Below are 12,072 nucleotides of genomic sequence, written 5' to 3' on the forward strand. Positions count from 1 at the left end.
TGGTTGACAAGATGCTGGGTAGAATAACCTCATGGAATACTAGACACTTATCCTATGCTGGGAGAGTTAAACTAATAAAGAATGTCTTATTTTCCATACAAACCTTTTGGTCCAAAATCTTTATTCTGCTCAAAAAAATTATTCACATGATTGAAGCAACTTGCAGAACATTCTTATGGACGGGGGGTTCTGCATTATCAAAAAAAAAAAACATTGCTAGCATGGGATAAAGTTTGTTGGCCAAAATCACAAGGAGGCTACAATATTCTGAATGTTAGGATGTGGAATAGAGCAGCTATATGCAAATTATTATGGAACTTATGCCGGAAAAAGATAAGTTGTGGGTTCAATGGGTCCACATTTATTACGCTAAGAAGAGAGAAATTTGGAGATAGAACATAAACAAGCCTCTTAGATGTTGTTGAAGATACTGAAAGCTAAACATTACCTTACAGATATTGGTATTGATATTGATGAACTGAGGCGGATGCAAAACTTCTCTATAAAAAAATGTACCAGCTGCTATGTAGTATGTTTGTAAAGGTTCCATGGAGGAAATTGACTTGCAACAACTATGCTTCTCCAAAGTGGATATTCATTCTAAACCTGGCTGCTTGGGGTAGATTGAATACAAAGGACAGGCTGGCCAAATGGGGTATTGTAAGTGAACAGAAGTGTATCTTGTGTAAAGAGCAGAATGAGATCATTACACATCTCTTTTTTGAGTGCAAAATTTCTACTGAATTATGGGGAAAGATGCTTCTATGGCAAGGGATACGAATATCTGTGATGACATGGAAAGAAGAACTACATTGGGCTGTTTCCAAGATGAAAGGCGAGAATGTCAGTGCTGAGATCTATAGAATGGCCTTTGCAGGTTGTGTTTACTATATTTGGCAAGAGAGGAATCTAAGGGTATTTCAGAGTAACCAAAGAAGTGTTGGGATGATTACAAGATAAGTGATTCAAGACATATGCTGTAGAGGGAGCATGAAGCATACGATGGCCAGGAGGCTTGAAAGCTTAAACTTTTATCCATAACATAATTACACCGGTAGGTTATTACAGTAGATTATAGTAGGTGAATATTTCAAAACTCTCACCAACTACATAACTTCTAAAAAATTAGAGAGAGATTGATGATTTTGTTAGAAAAATGAAAGAATGAGGGGATATTTATAGTTGAAAATAGGGAAAAAGTATAATTATAAAAAGTTTGAGGTTAAAATAAAGTTGGGGGAGGGGAGGGTTAAATGGCTATTTTGTAAATAGCCAATAGACCAAACGACTAGTTTTTAAATGCCCAAACGAACAGATATTTTTTAAAAAATTTTGAACGTTGGGACGGTTTGGGCCCGCCAAGGACTGGTCCGGTCTCGGTCCTAAATGGTCCCGGGCGTAGCAGTCCTAAAGTGAAGAACCGGCCTAGAAGATCGGACCAGACCCACATAGCTGGTTCTAACCGGTTCAGGCCCGTTTAGGCCCAGAAGCCCACATGGTCCGCAATCCTGGGCATGCCACCCTTACGTACAAGTATCAATCATAAGGAGCTGACTCTTTGTCCTAAGGAGCTGGTTCTTTAGAACAATTAAGCAACTACGTTGAGGACCTGACTCTTTGAACATTTAGCCATACTTTGTTTCATCAAAACATCAATACTCAACACAGTTTTAAACTATTTCTGGATGCTCATCTTCGTGATCGAGAAAAGTCCCACGCGATCGCGAAAAACAAAAATCACAGACCTCCAAATTTCTCTTCGCGAATGCGAACAAACAGCCGGGAATGCGGTGCATAGAAACTCAAAATCGCACGCCTCCTCACGCGATCTCGATGAACAAACGCGTGGCTTCCAGACCACCCCACATTCCTTCTTCCGAATGCGGTACAACCCACGCGTTCATGTTGTACTGATGACCATAGCTCTGCAATCGCATAGAAAAATTCTCACCGGTCGCCCAAACAACCCTTCGCGATCGCGTATAAGGAAACCAGAAGCACATACGTCAACAACTTCAGCAAATCTTCTAATTTTGTATTTCATCATCATATCGACCTTGAATATGACAAATGTTACCAAATATACTAAAAGCTCAAAACTAAAATTGGAATAAGCCCAACTATGTTGGGCGTGATGGTGCTTGATAAGTTATAGTTTTCTTAGCACGTTATGTTATCCGATTGACGATTTAGTGAATTGGAAGTTTCCAAGTGTATTGTATATATGCTATCTGTTTTTATCTGGAATGCTATAATGGCTATAGAGATTGTTGACTCTTTTCCTCTGCACTGTATATTTGCCTCCTCAAATTTGGACACTTGCTCTTAATGTTTCTTAATGTTCAGTGAGGAGTTTTTTTCTTCTTTTCTTCGTGGTTAGCGGGATCGGATTTTGGTTTCGAAAGTTGGATTAGGTCCATTGTGTCATTTATGACTTGTGTGCAAAATTTGAGGTCAATCGGAGTTGATTTGATAGATTTCGGCATCGGTTGTAGAAGTTGAAAATTCAATAGTTTCATTAGGCTTGAATTGGGGTGCAATTCGTGTTTTTGATGTTGTTTGATGTGATTAGAGGCCTCGACTAAGTTCGTATCGTATTTTAGGACTTGTTGGTAAGTTTGGTTGAGGTCCTAAATGTCTCGAGTGAATTTCGGATGGTTAACGGATCAAAAGTTAGACTTGAAGCATTGCTGACGTCTTACCTTCTGGTGTGATCCTACATGTGAGGGTATCAACCGCAGGTGTGGCTAAAGTGACGCAGGAGCGGAGCTGGGTCTGGCCAAGGGAGTGTCACTAGGCGGGAAGAAGAAGCACTTCTGCGAGTCCGCAAAAGCAGAATGTTTGTCGCAGGGCGAAGTTTTGGAAATTGGCTTGGGCGCGCACGCACGGTCTCGCAGGTGCGATTAATCATATTTTAAACTATTTGGGATTTGGTATGAATATCCTTTTTCCTTTTTTCTTTTTCCACAGCCAGGCAGGAAGTTATATATCATGTCCATTAACTTCAGATTTAGCGTTTACCAGAAAATTAACCTCAATCAGTCAGAGCTATTACTATAGAGATTACTGAAAGAAATTGTTAGGTTACTTTAAATCTAACAATATATCGAGAGACATAACGAACAAATCGATAACTAAATTCAAATCTATAGAGAGCAAAAGATAAACATCATGTACAACCTTAAACTGAGAAACCTTCCATTGTCAGGTTACTGTTATATCCACTCTTTTCAAAAAAAGTAGCTCAGTGCATTATCACTATGTATAAAGTCCAAAAAAGGGTCGAGCCGTATTAGGTTTATTATACGCACATTTACCTTATATTTTTGTAGGAATCTGTCTCAAAGCTTGGATATGTAACCTCTTGATCACTTGTTAGACATTCTATCATTGTGTCAAGGCTCTCTTTTTCAAATTGCTCTTTCTAGTCAATGCTAAAATCTTTATAACAGTGTTCTTTATACTTTGATGTCAAATTCAACTACTTGTGAATTGTGTTTATGTCAAGCTCTTAATTAATGGTAGTTTAACTATACTCAAACAGTTTCTTCTTTTCTTTTTCAAATAAAATTATTTCCATGTATACATATATGATGCTTGTGTCAAGTTTGACAATTATTTGGATATGCAAAAATGTAAGTAGTGCAGAATGCTAGATTAAACCTATATAGGATGTTGAAATGCTAACAATTCCTTTTCGTTAGTGTAAGTGATGCTGGATTAGGTGGACATCAACTTATCAAAGTAGACAACAAAAAGGTAAGATGCTTTCCTTAGTGTTACACTAACTTTAAGAAGTGGAAATCGTTAGGCAATTGTTGGAGGTCTATCATATTTGACAAAGAACACAGAGAATGTTTGCTTCATAAACTATCAACCTTTATTCTGAAAAACTAAGCATCTACCATTTGCGTCTGAGATATGTACTGAATGGACGAGACAATAAGGGGTCGTTTGGTATGATAGATAAGCAATGTGATAAAAACCTAGTATCACCTCATCCCTTGTTTGGTTACCAAGCTTGGGATAAGTTATCCCGCAATTAAAATTAGTACTGGGACCTGCAAGAGGGTGGAATACTAATCCGAGGATAAGTTATCCCAAAATAAAAGCAGTAAAATTGACAATCTCATGATTAATATAATATACCAAACAATTAATAAAAAATAATACCTGAATAACTAATCCTAATATAACTAATCCCAACATAATTTGTCTTCAAACCAAATGACCTCTAAAAGACCTCAAGCAAAAAGGATATACCCTTGAGTGCCTTCTACATTTGGATTTGCTCTAGGATTTTAGGATGCCTATTAAATTCTTCCTTTCTAACTTGGATTCTTACAAGGCTAGGAGTAGCGGATATGAATAGAAGACATGGAACACTTAGTCAAAGGATAAGAATAGTAGCAAGGTGAAGGTGTATTTCATTCATGAAGAGCTTGGTTAAGTGCCCATGACTGCGCTCAGGTGAGAAGCTACATATCCTAATTGGTGGTCAACTGACCACCCTTCCTCGTTACACTGCATATATAGGTAAAAATGATTGACATATAAAAAAGTTCGTAAATAAAAGAAAGACATAACTTCATATCATAAAGATAGTGAACTAGAAACCATATTTTGATTTGTTTGAGAATTTCAAAGATTGCTCTTTCCTCTCTACTATATGGCAGGGAGTCCCTCCAGCTCGTCTGGTTTACAAGTGCATATTCAGTATGCAAACTAAAAGGCCTGGTGATTTGTTGCATTGAGCAAAGTCGTATATTCATCATCTATTACAATAACTAAGTATTTTTACAAAGTATTAGCAAGCGGAGAAGGCAGAGGCGGATCTAGAATTTTTATAATATGGGTGCACCACTAAAAAAAGGAGTAAAAAAAAAGTATTAAGTGGGATTTGATCCCTGCTCCTCTAGATAAATAACTCAGAATTCAATCAAGTGCACCTTTTAGTCTCTTTGGAGCATGGGTGCTAGCAGATAATATTAGACCAATTCTAAAAAATATGTACATAAAATACCTAGTTTAGCGGAGAGATCATGGGTTCACATGCCCCATAGATTTACCTATAAATCCACCCCTGCGAGAAGGTGGTCAGAACAAGAGAAGACACGTCACTAAACAACAACATAGGAAAAAACAGATTCTGCTAAGCGATCTATCAGCCTGTGATAGTTGCCTTCTTAACCTTGGACTACTGCTGCCTGATAAATTATATGAACTTGGATATGTATATAAAGTAGTCGATGAGTTCCCAAACATCCGCGCATAAACCAATTCCCCTGTTGTCGTGCCACCAGGACTTAGCATAGGTTCGGGCATGTAGCTAGAAGTATAAGGTTGATGTGTTGGAGACTGCTGAAGTTGCTGGGATCGATGTGAATCACTAGGTGCTATCAGTGCGTGACCCCCACATCTCGGACTAGGAGGCCTTTGTGGTATGATTATACCAAGATTCGGGGCCTTTCCTTCGGATAGTTTTGTAGCTTGGCCGCGACCATAGAGTGGAATCAACGTTTTCTGTGATACTTCAGCTTTGCAAACAGGACATTGTGGTTGTTGGTGATCAGTATTTTCGGACGATTTGCTCTGAAAATGAATCCATTTATAGATGCAAGGCCAACAATAAAGGTGACCACAGAAGGTAACAACAGGATCATGCACAAGATCCAAGCATATATTACACACAAAGCCTCCAGAGAGAATGTCGTCAAGCTTATCATCAACTGTCTTACACTTCTCCAAATTAATATCGCGTTCGTCAAAGTTGGTGTCTGTTATTTGCTCCTGGAAAACGTGCTCTAAGGCCATAGTATGCTTCTTGATGTAATTCTCTGTTTGCTAATATATGCCTGTTAAACATACGCCAAGATGAACAAGGTTAGATTCCAGGATATAAGACAGCTGCAATTCAGAAAAAGGTGGAGGTTTATAAAAACAAGAACAAACTGGGAACTTTATTAGGCAATATTTCTTTTCTCAGAACAAACTGGAAAATGCTTCTAAGATTGGCCAAAACCAAACTATTAAAGGGGGTTGGGCCAAAAAGGACAGGCCCTACATAATATTAAATATATGAGGACCTTATTAATTCTAATCCATCAAAGGAAACTATGTTATCCACAAACTCTCCAAATATATGTTGCTGAGAAACATCAAGATTTGGTTCCACTGAAGAGGATTTAATTTCATCCATCTACCTCTACAGTCATACCTCTCTATAATAACATCCATATATAACAACCATTCATTATAAAAGCCACATTTTTCTCGGAACCAATTTTTATGTTATGTTGTTATATGTGTGTAACGACACTTTACTATAACATTCAAAATATATCGAAACAAATAAGGTTGTTATAGAGAGGTTTGACTGTATATCAGTCGAAACTAATACCATATGCTTTCAGGCTCCAATGGTTCTTGATTATGTAGTGAAGCAACAATTATCTGTAAGCATAAGAAAATTTGGCAATTTAAACACATACAATTCTAAAAATAGTCTCTAAAAATGTTTTAAATTACTCCTTTTACTCGTTTACCTTCCCATGCACCCCTCCCCCTTACCCTCCCACTCCCTTTGTTTTTACTATTTCTGACTGAAAGTAATATCTGAAAAAGAAATAAATTTATATTCTATGGACTCCTTCCACCAGATTATTTTACTGATCATAATACATTCAAATCGAATAAAGGAACTGGTTTAACAAAAGTACTCTAAAAAGTGACCTGATACAAGTAGAAAGAACTTCAATCTTTCATCATAAGGCAATTAATCAGTATCAAGTACTAGTAATCAACCAATTCACAATTCATAAGAAAATTTCCTCAGTAATCTCAAGGGTGCTCTAGGTAAGGATTTCTACCATTTGCTCAACTGATAATTAACACTACTTAACAAAAAGTAAAAGGGATAACTTGTACCAGTACCACTAAATTAAAGAGTGATATACATAGGTTCATACGTAATTAAGTTGTCAAGAAATTAAAAAAAAAAAATCAGGGGTCATAATTTACAAGGTAAACAGTACTATGGCTCTTTGTACCTAAAAACCAACTCCAGAAAGGTATAATCTTTTTGTCCTATTAAGATCAAAATTCGACATGGATATATAAAAGTAAAAATTAGAAGGAGAATACAAAGCACATTTAAGGTTTGCTAGCTATACAGCTGTAAATAAGGGCATAGAAAAGAAAGGGTTAAAAGATACATATTTTAACACAAATCTTTAATTTTTCCAAGAAAATTACCAAGTATTTTTGCCTCCGAGAAGAGAAAGAGGTAAGTGTTTTCAACTATATATTATACATGAAAAGAAAATTAAAAGAAACAGAGAAAGAAAGAAGATACATACCCAAATACGTAATATCAAGAATGTTCCTGAAACTGGATACAAATATCGGAATGTTCAATCCAAACACTTGGTCTTAGATAAAGTTAAAGATGAAGTTTTTAAAAGGAGAAAGCAAGTAATAATCTGTATACTCTGCGGAAACAGAGGTTAAAGTAGAAGCTGGAAAGATAAAAGTAGCGTTGAAGAGGAGATGAAGGAAGAGGTTTGAGTTAAGGTCTATATATATACTGCTTTTTAAATACGCGCCTATAGATACAGGTGTTTTGTATGTATAGTCAAATTAGCTTGTACAAATAAACTAATACTAGTATTATATTCATATAAAATTATAATAAGGGTACTTAATTTTAATTGTCACACTTCTTCTGGATTGAAAGCGAAAAGAAAAATACATGGAAACCCATGGGCAATTTCACTCGTCATCCAATATTTGTTTTATTTTCTTTTTTAAACTTCCATCCCCCTTACTTTTGGCTTTAACGATTCCCATTTATAAATATTTAAATATATTCATCCTAATTTATTTAACGCTCTTTCTTTTTTGGTCAGTTCTAGAAAAAAAGTATCTTTCTCTATGTTGAAATAATTTATCTTTAGAATTCTACTTGAATTAACTTATAACCATATAAATATTTATGATTTTTTCAACCACAAATTTCAATAATATTTTTTTTTTTAATTTCGTACCGTATCAAATATCGTCACATAAATTAAGATAGAGGCAGTAGTTATTTTGAACTCAGAAGAGGATATATTATATTCTTCCCACTCCAGGATAGTCACATCACTCTTAATGTATCGCATCAAAGTCATGAATTTTGTAGTATTTTATATTGTTTGTGATATATAAGCATAATACAATTAGTTTTTTTTAGTACAAGAATTAGTTTTATAATTTTAATAAAGTAAACTAAAAGTTGAATGATCTTGTGAATCTTCTATTGATGATGAATTAGATAGTATACATTTTGCTACGTGTCACGACCCAAAATTCACTATAGACCGTGATGGCACCCAACATCGTTGTGAGGCAAGTCAACGGTGAACCATCTAAATAATTATTCATTTTGTTACTTTTGAAATCATAAACTTTATTAAATAAGGGAATTAATGCATTTGAAATCATAAGTGCATACAATCTTAGTAAGACATAAATTAAAAGGTGCCAATATTAAAGCAAAACCATTAACATCAACTATAATCTCCCAAAATTCGGCGTCATTAGTGCATGGACATTTACTAAGGAGTACAATAATAATACAACATTGGTCTGAAATAATAATACAACATCTGTCTGGAGTACTAAGGAGTACAATAATAATACAATATCTATGCGCCGCGACACGTAGCCTGGAATGCAACTCACCATAAAGTCTCCTCAGAAGCTGCACCTACGCGCCAAGATGACCATCAAATGAACCTGTCAGATCCTGCACATTTAGTGCAAAAGTGTAGCATGCGTACGTAAATCAACACGTACCAGTAAGCATCTAGACTAACCCTGGAGAAGTAGTGATGAGGGATCGATATCGACATTTACTAGTGGTCCAATAAAATAATATAATAAATTATAAACATATATATATGAAACAAACAATAACAATGAGGTAAAAACTGTAACTCACATAATCCTCCAACATTTTCTTTTGACGATATAAATCTCTCAAATCTCGTATGCTATATCAAAAGATCCGAAATATCAAGTGCAATCACAACGGATAAGGAATATCATATAAATGCCAGGTTTCAATCAAAGAGAAATCTCATGAATATTCGGACTCCTAACGGTATCATGCACGATTATGCCGAGGTCGTACGACCCGATCTAGAGTAGTGTGTGCATCGCCGAAGCTCGACCGACGCAAATCAGAAATGCATCTCAATATATTATAGAGGCGCTCGACCCGATCCACATGAAAGAAAGAAACTTATCGAATTAAAGGCTATATGTTTGCAACATAAAAATAGAAACGTAAATAATCATGACTTTACCAACATTCGAATATCTCGTCAGATAGCTTAAGGTGATGAAACTCGGCCTAACATATTTCCAGTTTAAATTTCAATTATGAAGTCAAGTAATTAAATTAGCAACTTGAGTTCAAATAATTCAAATATTACATGATAATTTAAGTCTACCCGGATATAAATATGCTTTTAGCTACGTACGGACTCTCGTCACCTCATGTATATATAGTATCCACAACTAGTAGCACATAACAATTTAATACCTACGGGGTAGTTTTCCCCCTTACAAGGTTAGACAAGAGACTTACCTCGCTCCAAAGTTCCATAACGGGCTCCAACGTCTCTCTAGTACCTCATACCAATGCCCATCAATCCGAAACTAATCAAAAAACATGCAAACCAATAAAAATATGCTCGAACACTCATAATTAATCAATTTATAATAATTTGCAACTTCGCTCGAAAAGTCAACAAAGTCAACCCTCGGGCCCACGTGCCCGGATTCCTAAGTTTTTGAATATAATCAATACCCATTACACCACGAACTCAAAATATATAATTTATTTCCAATTCATAATCGCGGTCAAACTCAAAAATATCAATTCTAGGGCTTCTACCAAATATCCTATATTTTTAACTTAAATTCTTTAATTTACAAGCCTAAATGCGTGTATTCATCTCACAGCATGTAGAAATCACTTACCTCATGATTGATGATGAAAATGGCACTCCAAAATCATCCCAAAGTCGACTCCTATGGAAAAAATAAGGTGAAAATGAGCCAAACCCCCAATTTAAAACAAGTATGCGCATCAATCCTTCTTCGCGATCGCGAAAATACCCTCGCGATCGCGAAGGCCAAAAAAATTAGCTTCCAACAATCCTCCTTCGCATTCACCATATCGTGTTAGCGATGCCTCCAGGTCCTAATGCTTTGCGTTCGCGGTCAACACGCCGCATTCATGATCAACGCGACGCGTTCGCGAAAGCTTAACGGCTCCAGTTCCCTGGCTCCCCATCCTTCTACATGTTTGTGACTCCCTGTCGCATTCACGGAGGGCAACTCAGATTCTTCTCCGCGTTCGCGACCCCCTGCGTCACGTTCGCTATGAACACTTCCCAGCAGTCTAAAAATCCTTCTTCGTAAACGCGTATATCTTTTCAAGATCGCAAAGCACGACACTAGCACAAGCAGCCAGCACAATCAAAACACTTTAACTTGGTCTGAAACAACCTTGAATCACACCCGAGGCCCCCGAGACCCCATCCAATCATACCAACCAGCCCCAAAACATGACACGGACCTGCTCGAGACCCCAAATCACACCAAAAAATATCCAAACTACGAATCGACGATCAAAATTCTTCTTTTAATTTTTAAACTTTTAAACTTCGACGAACGCATGCGAATCATACTTAAATATTCCGGATTGACGCTAAATTTTATGTACAAGTCACAAATCATGTTACGAACCTATTCCAAAGCTTGGAACCTTAAACGGACATCAATAACACCAAACTTTACTTCAAATCAAACTTAAAAAATTCTAAAATCTTCAAAATGTCAACTTTACACAATAAGCGCCAAAATGCTCCCGGTCCACCTAAAACTCGATCCAAACATACGCCCAACTCCAAAATTATCATAGGAACCGATTGGAACCTTCAAATCCCCATTCCGAGATCGTTTACTCAAAAGTCATATCTTGGTTAATTCTTCCAAGTTAAAGCTTCCTAATTAAGAATTTTCCTTTCCAAATCAACTCCAAACTTCCCGAAATTCAATTCCGATTATACGTATAAGTCGTAATATATAAAGTGAAGCTATCCAAGGCCTCAAACCGGCGAATGCTGCGCTAGAGCTCAAAACGACCGGTCGAGTCGTTACACTAAATTCAGAAAGAAAAAAAAAAGAGATGAAATAATTCAATCAACTTTTGACAAAAGTAAGTAGGTTTGACAAAAAAACATGAAGTTCTCCATTACTCATTTCACCACCATTCGCTAAAAAAATAGGATTGGGAAGTTCTAAAAAGAAAAAATTAAGAGTAGGAACACGTTTCTATCGCATTGTAATTTAATAAGTATTTGGTTAATTGTTTCATTGCTTCAATAATTAAATGATTAACCAAAATCTAACAAAGAAGAATGAAAAGGTAGCTTACATTAATTAGTTAAAGCAAACTGAGGTGAAATTGAACAAATATGGAATAAAACCATACCCGAAGGGCTTCGGCAGCTTCAAGTGATTAATATTTGATTTGTCGCATCTTATTCTATGTAATTTATAACAACTTAACTTAACCACAATCTAAACCTTAATCAGTAACAATTAATATACTAAAGCATAGCAGTGGCAACTTCTTCTCAAATTCGGACTCCCTTCCTCCAATATTGTCTCTATTTTACAAAATCTTTCCTTAAGAGCTTCGTAGTCGTACAATCACTTTCATTTATTGATGTTTCCCACGGTGTTTCTTTATGCTTTTGTGGGATAATATTAAGTATTTTGTTGTTGTTGTTGTTGTTGTAATATAGAAAAGTTGATCCAGTTTCCTGTACCAATCAATGAAGTCCTAGGGATTCTCATGTCGCTCACCTCTAAAGACAGGAGGGTGTAGCCTGGTCCATCTTTCCAATAGATTCTGCGGCTCGCCGGCCACAGCTGGTCTAGGCTGAGGTATAGCTTCTTCCACTGGCTGGGCTCCGCCCACGAGTAGTGCGCCAGGGCTTTGATAGATGGCAC

General features: G+C 36.4%; 2 protein-coding genes across 2 annotated transcripts; one reads left to right on the top strand and one right to left on the bottom strand.

The window, feature by feature from the left end:
* Positions 1-510: 510 nt before the first annotated feature.
* Positions 511-960, top strand: LOC104223667 (uncharacterized). Its single transcript, XM_009775138.1, has one exon. It carries the CDS (start codon positions 511-513, stop codon positions 958-960), a length of 450 nt encoding a protein of 149 aa, XP_009773440.1.
* A 4,067-nt stretch (positions 961-5,027) lies between these two features.
* Positions 5,028-7,537, bottom strand: LOC104223666 (E3 ubiquitin-protein ligase RMA1H1-like). The gene is made up of 2 exons (XM_009775137.2): positions 7,359-7,537; positions 5,028-5,855 (listed from the first exon to the last, which is right to left on the bottom strand). The coding sequence occupies exon 2, from the start codon at positions 5,812-5,814 to the stop codon at positions 5,098-5,100; it is 717 nt and encodes a 238-aa protein (XP_009773439.1). The 5' UTR covers positions 5,815-5,855; positions 7,359-7,537; the 3' UTR covers positions 5,028-5,097.
* Positions 7,538-12,072: the final 4,535 nt, after the last annotated feature.

The sequence above is a fragment of the Nicotiana sylvestris genome, chromosome 6 (genome assembly GCF_000393655.2).
Source record: "Nicotiana sylvestris chromosome 6, ASM39365v2, whole genome shotgun sequence".
Lineage (NCBI taxonomy): Eukaryota > Viridiplantae > Streptophyta > Magnoliopsida > Solanales > Solanaceae > Nicotiana > Nicotiana sylvestris.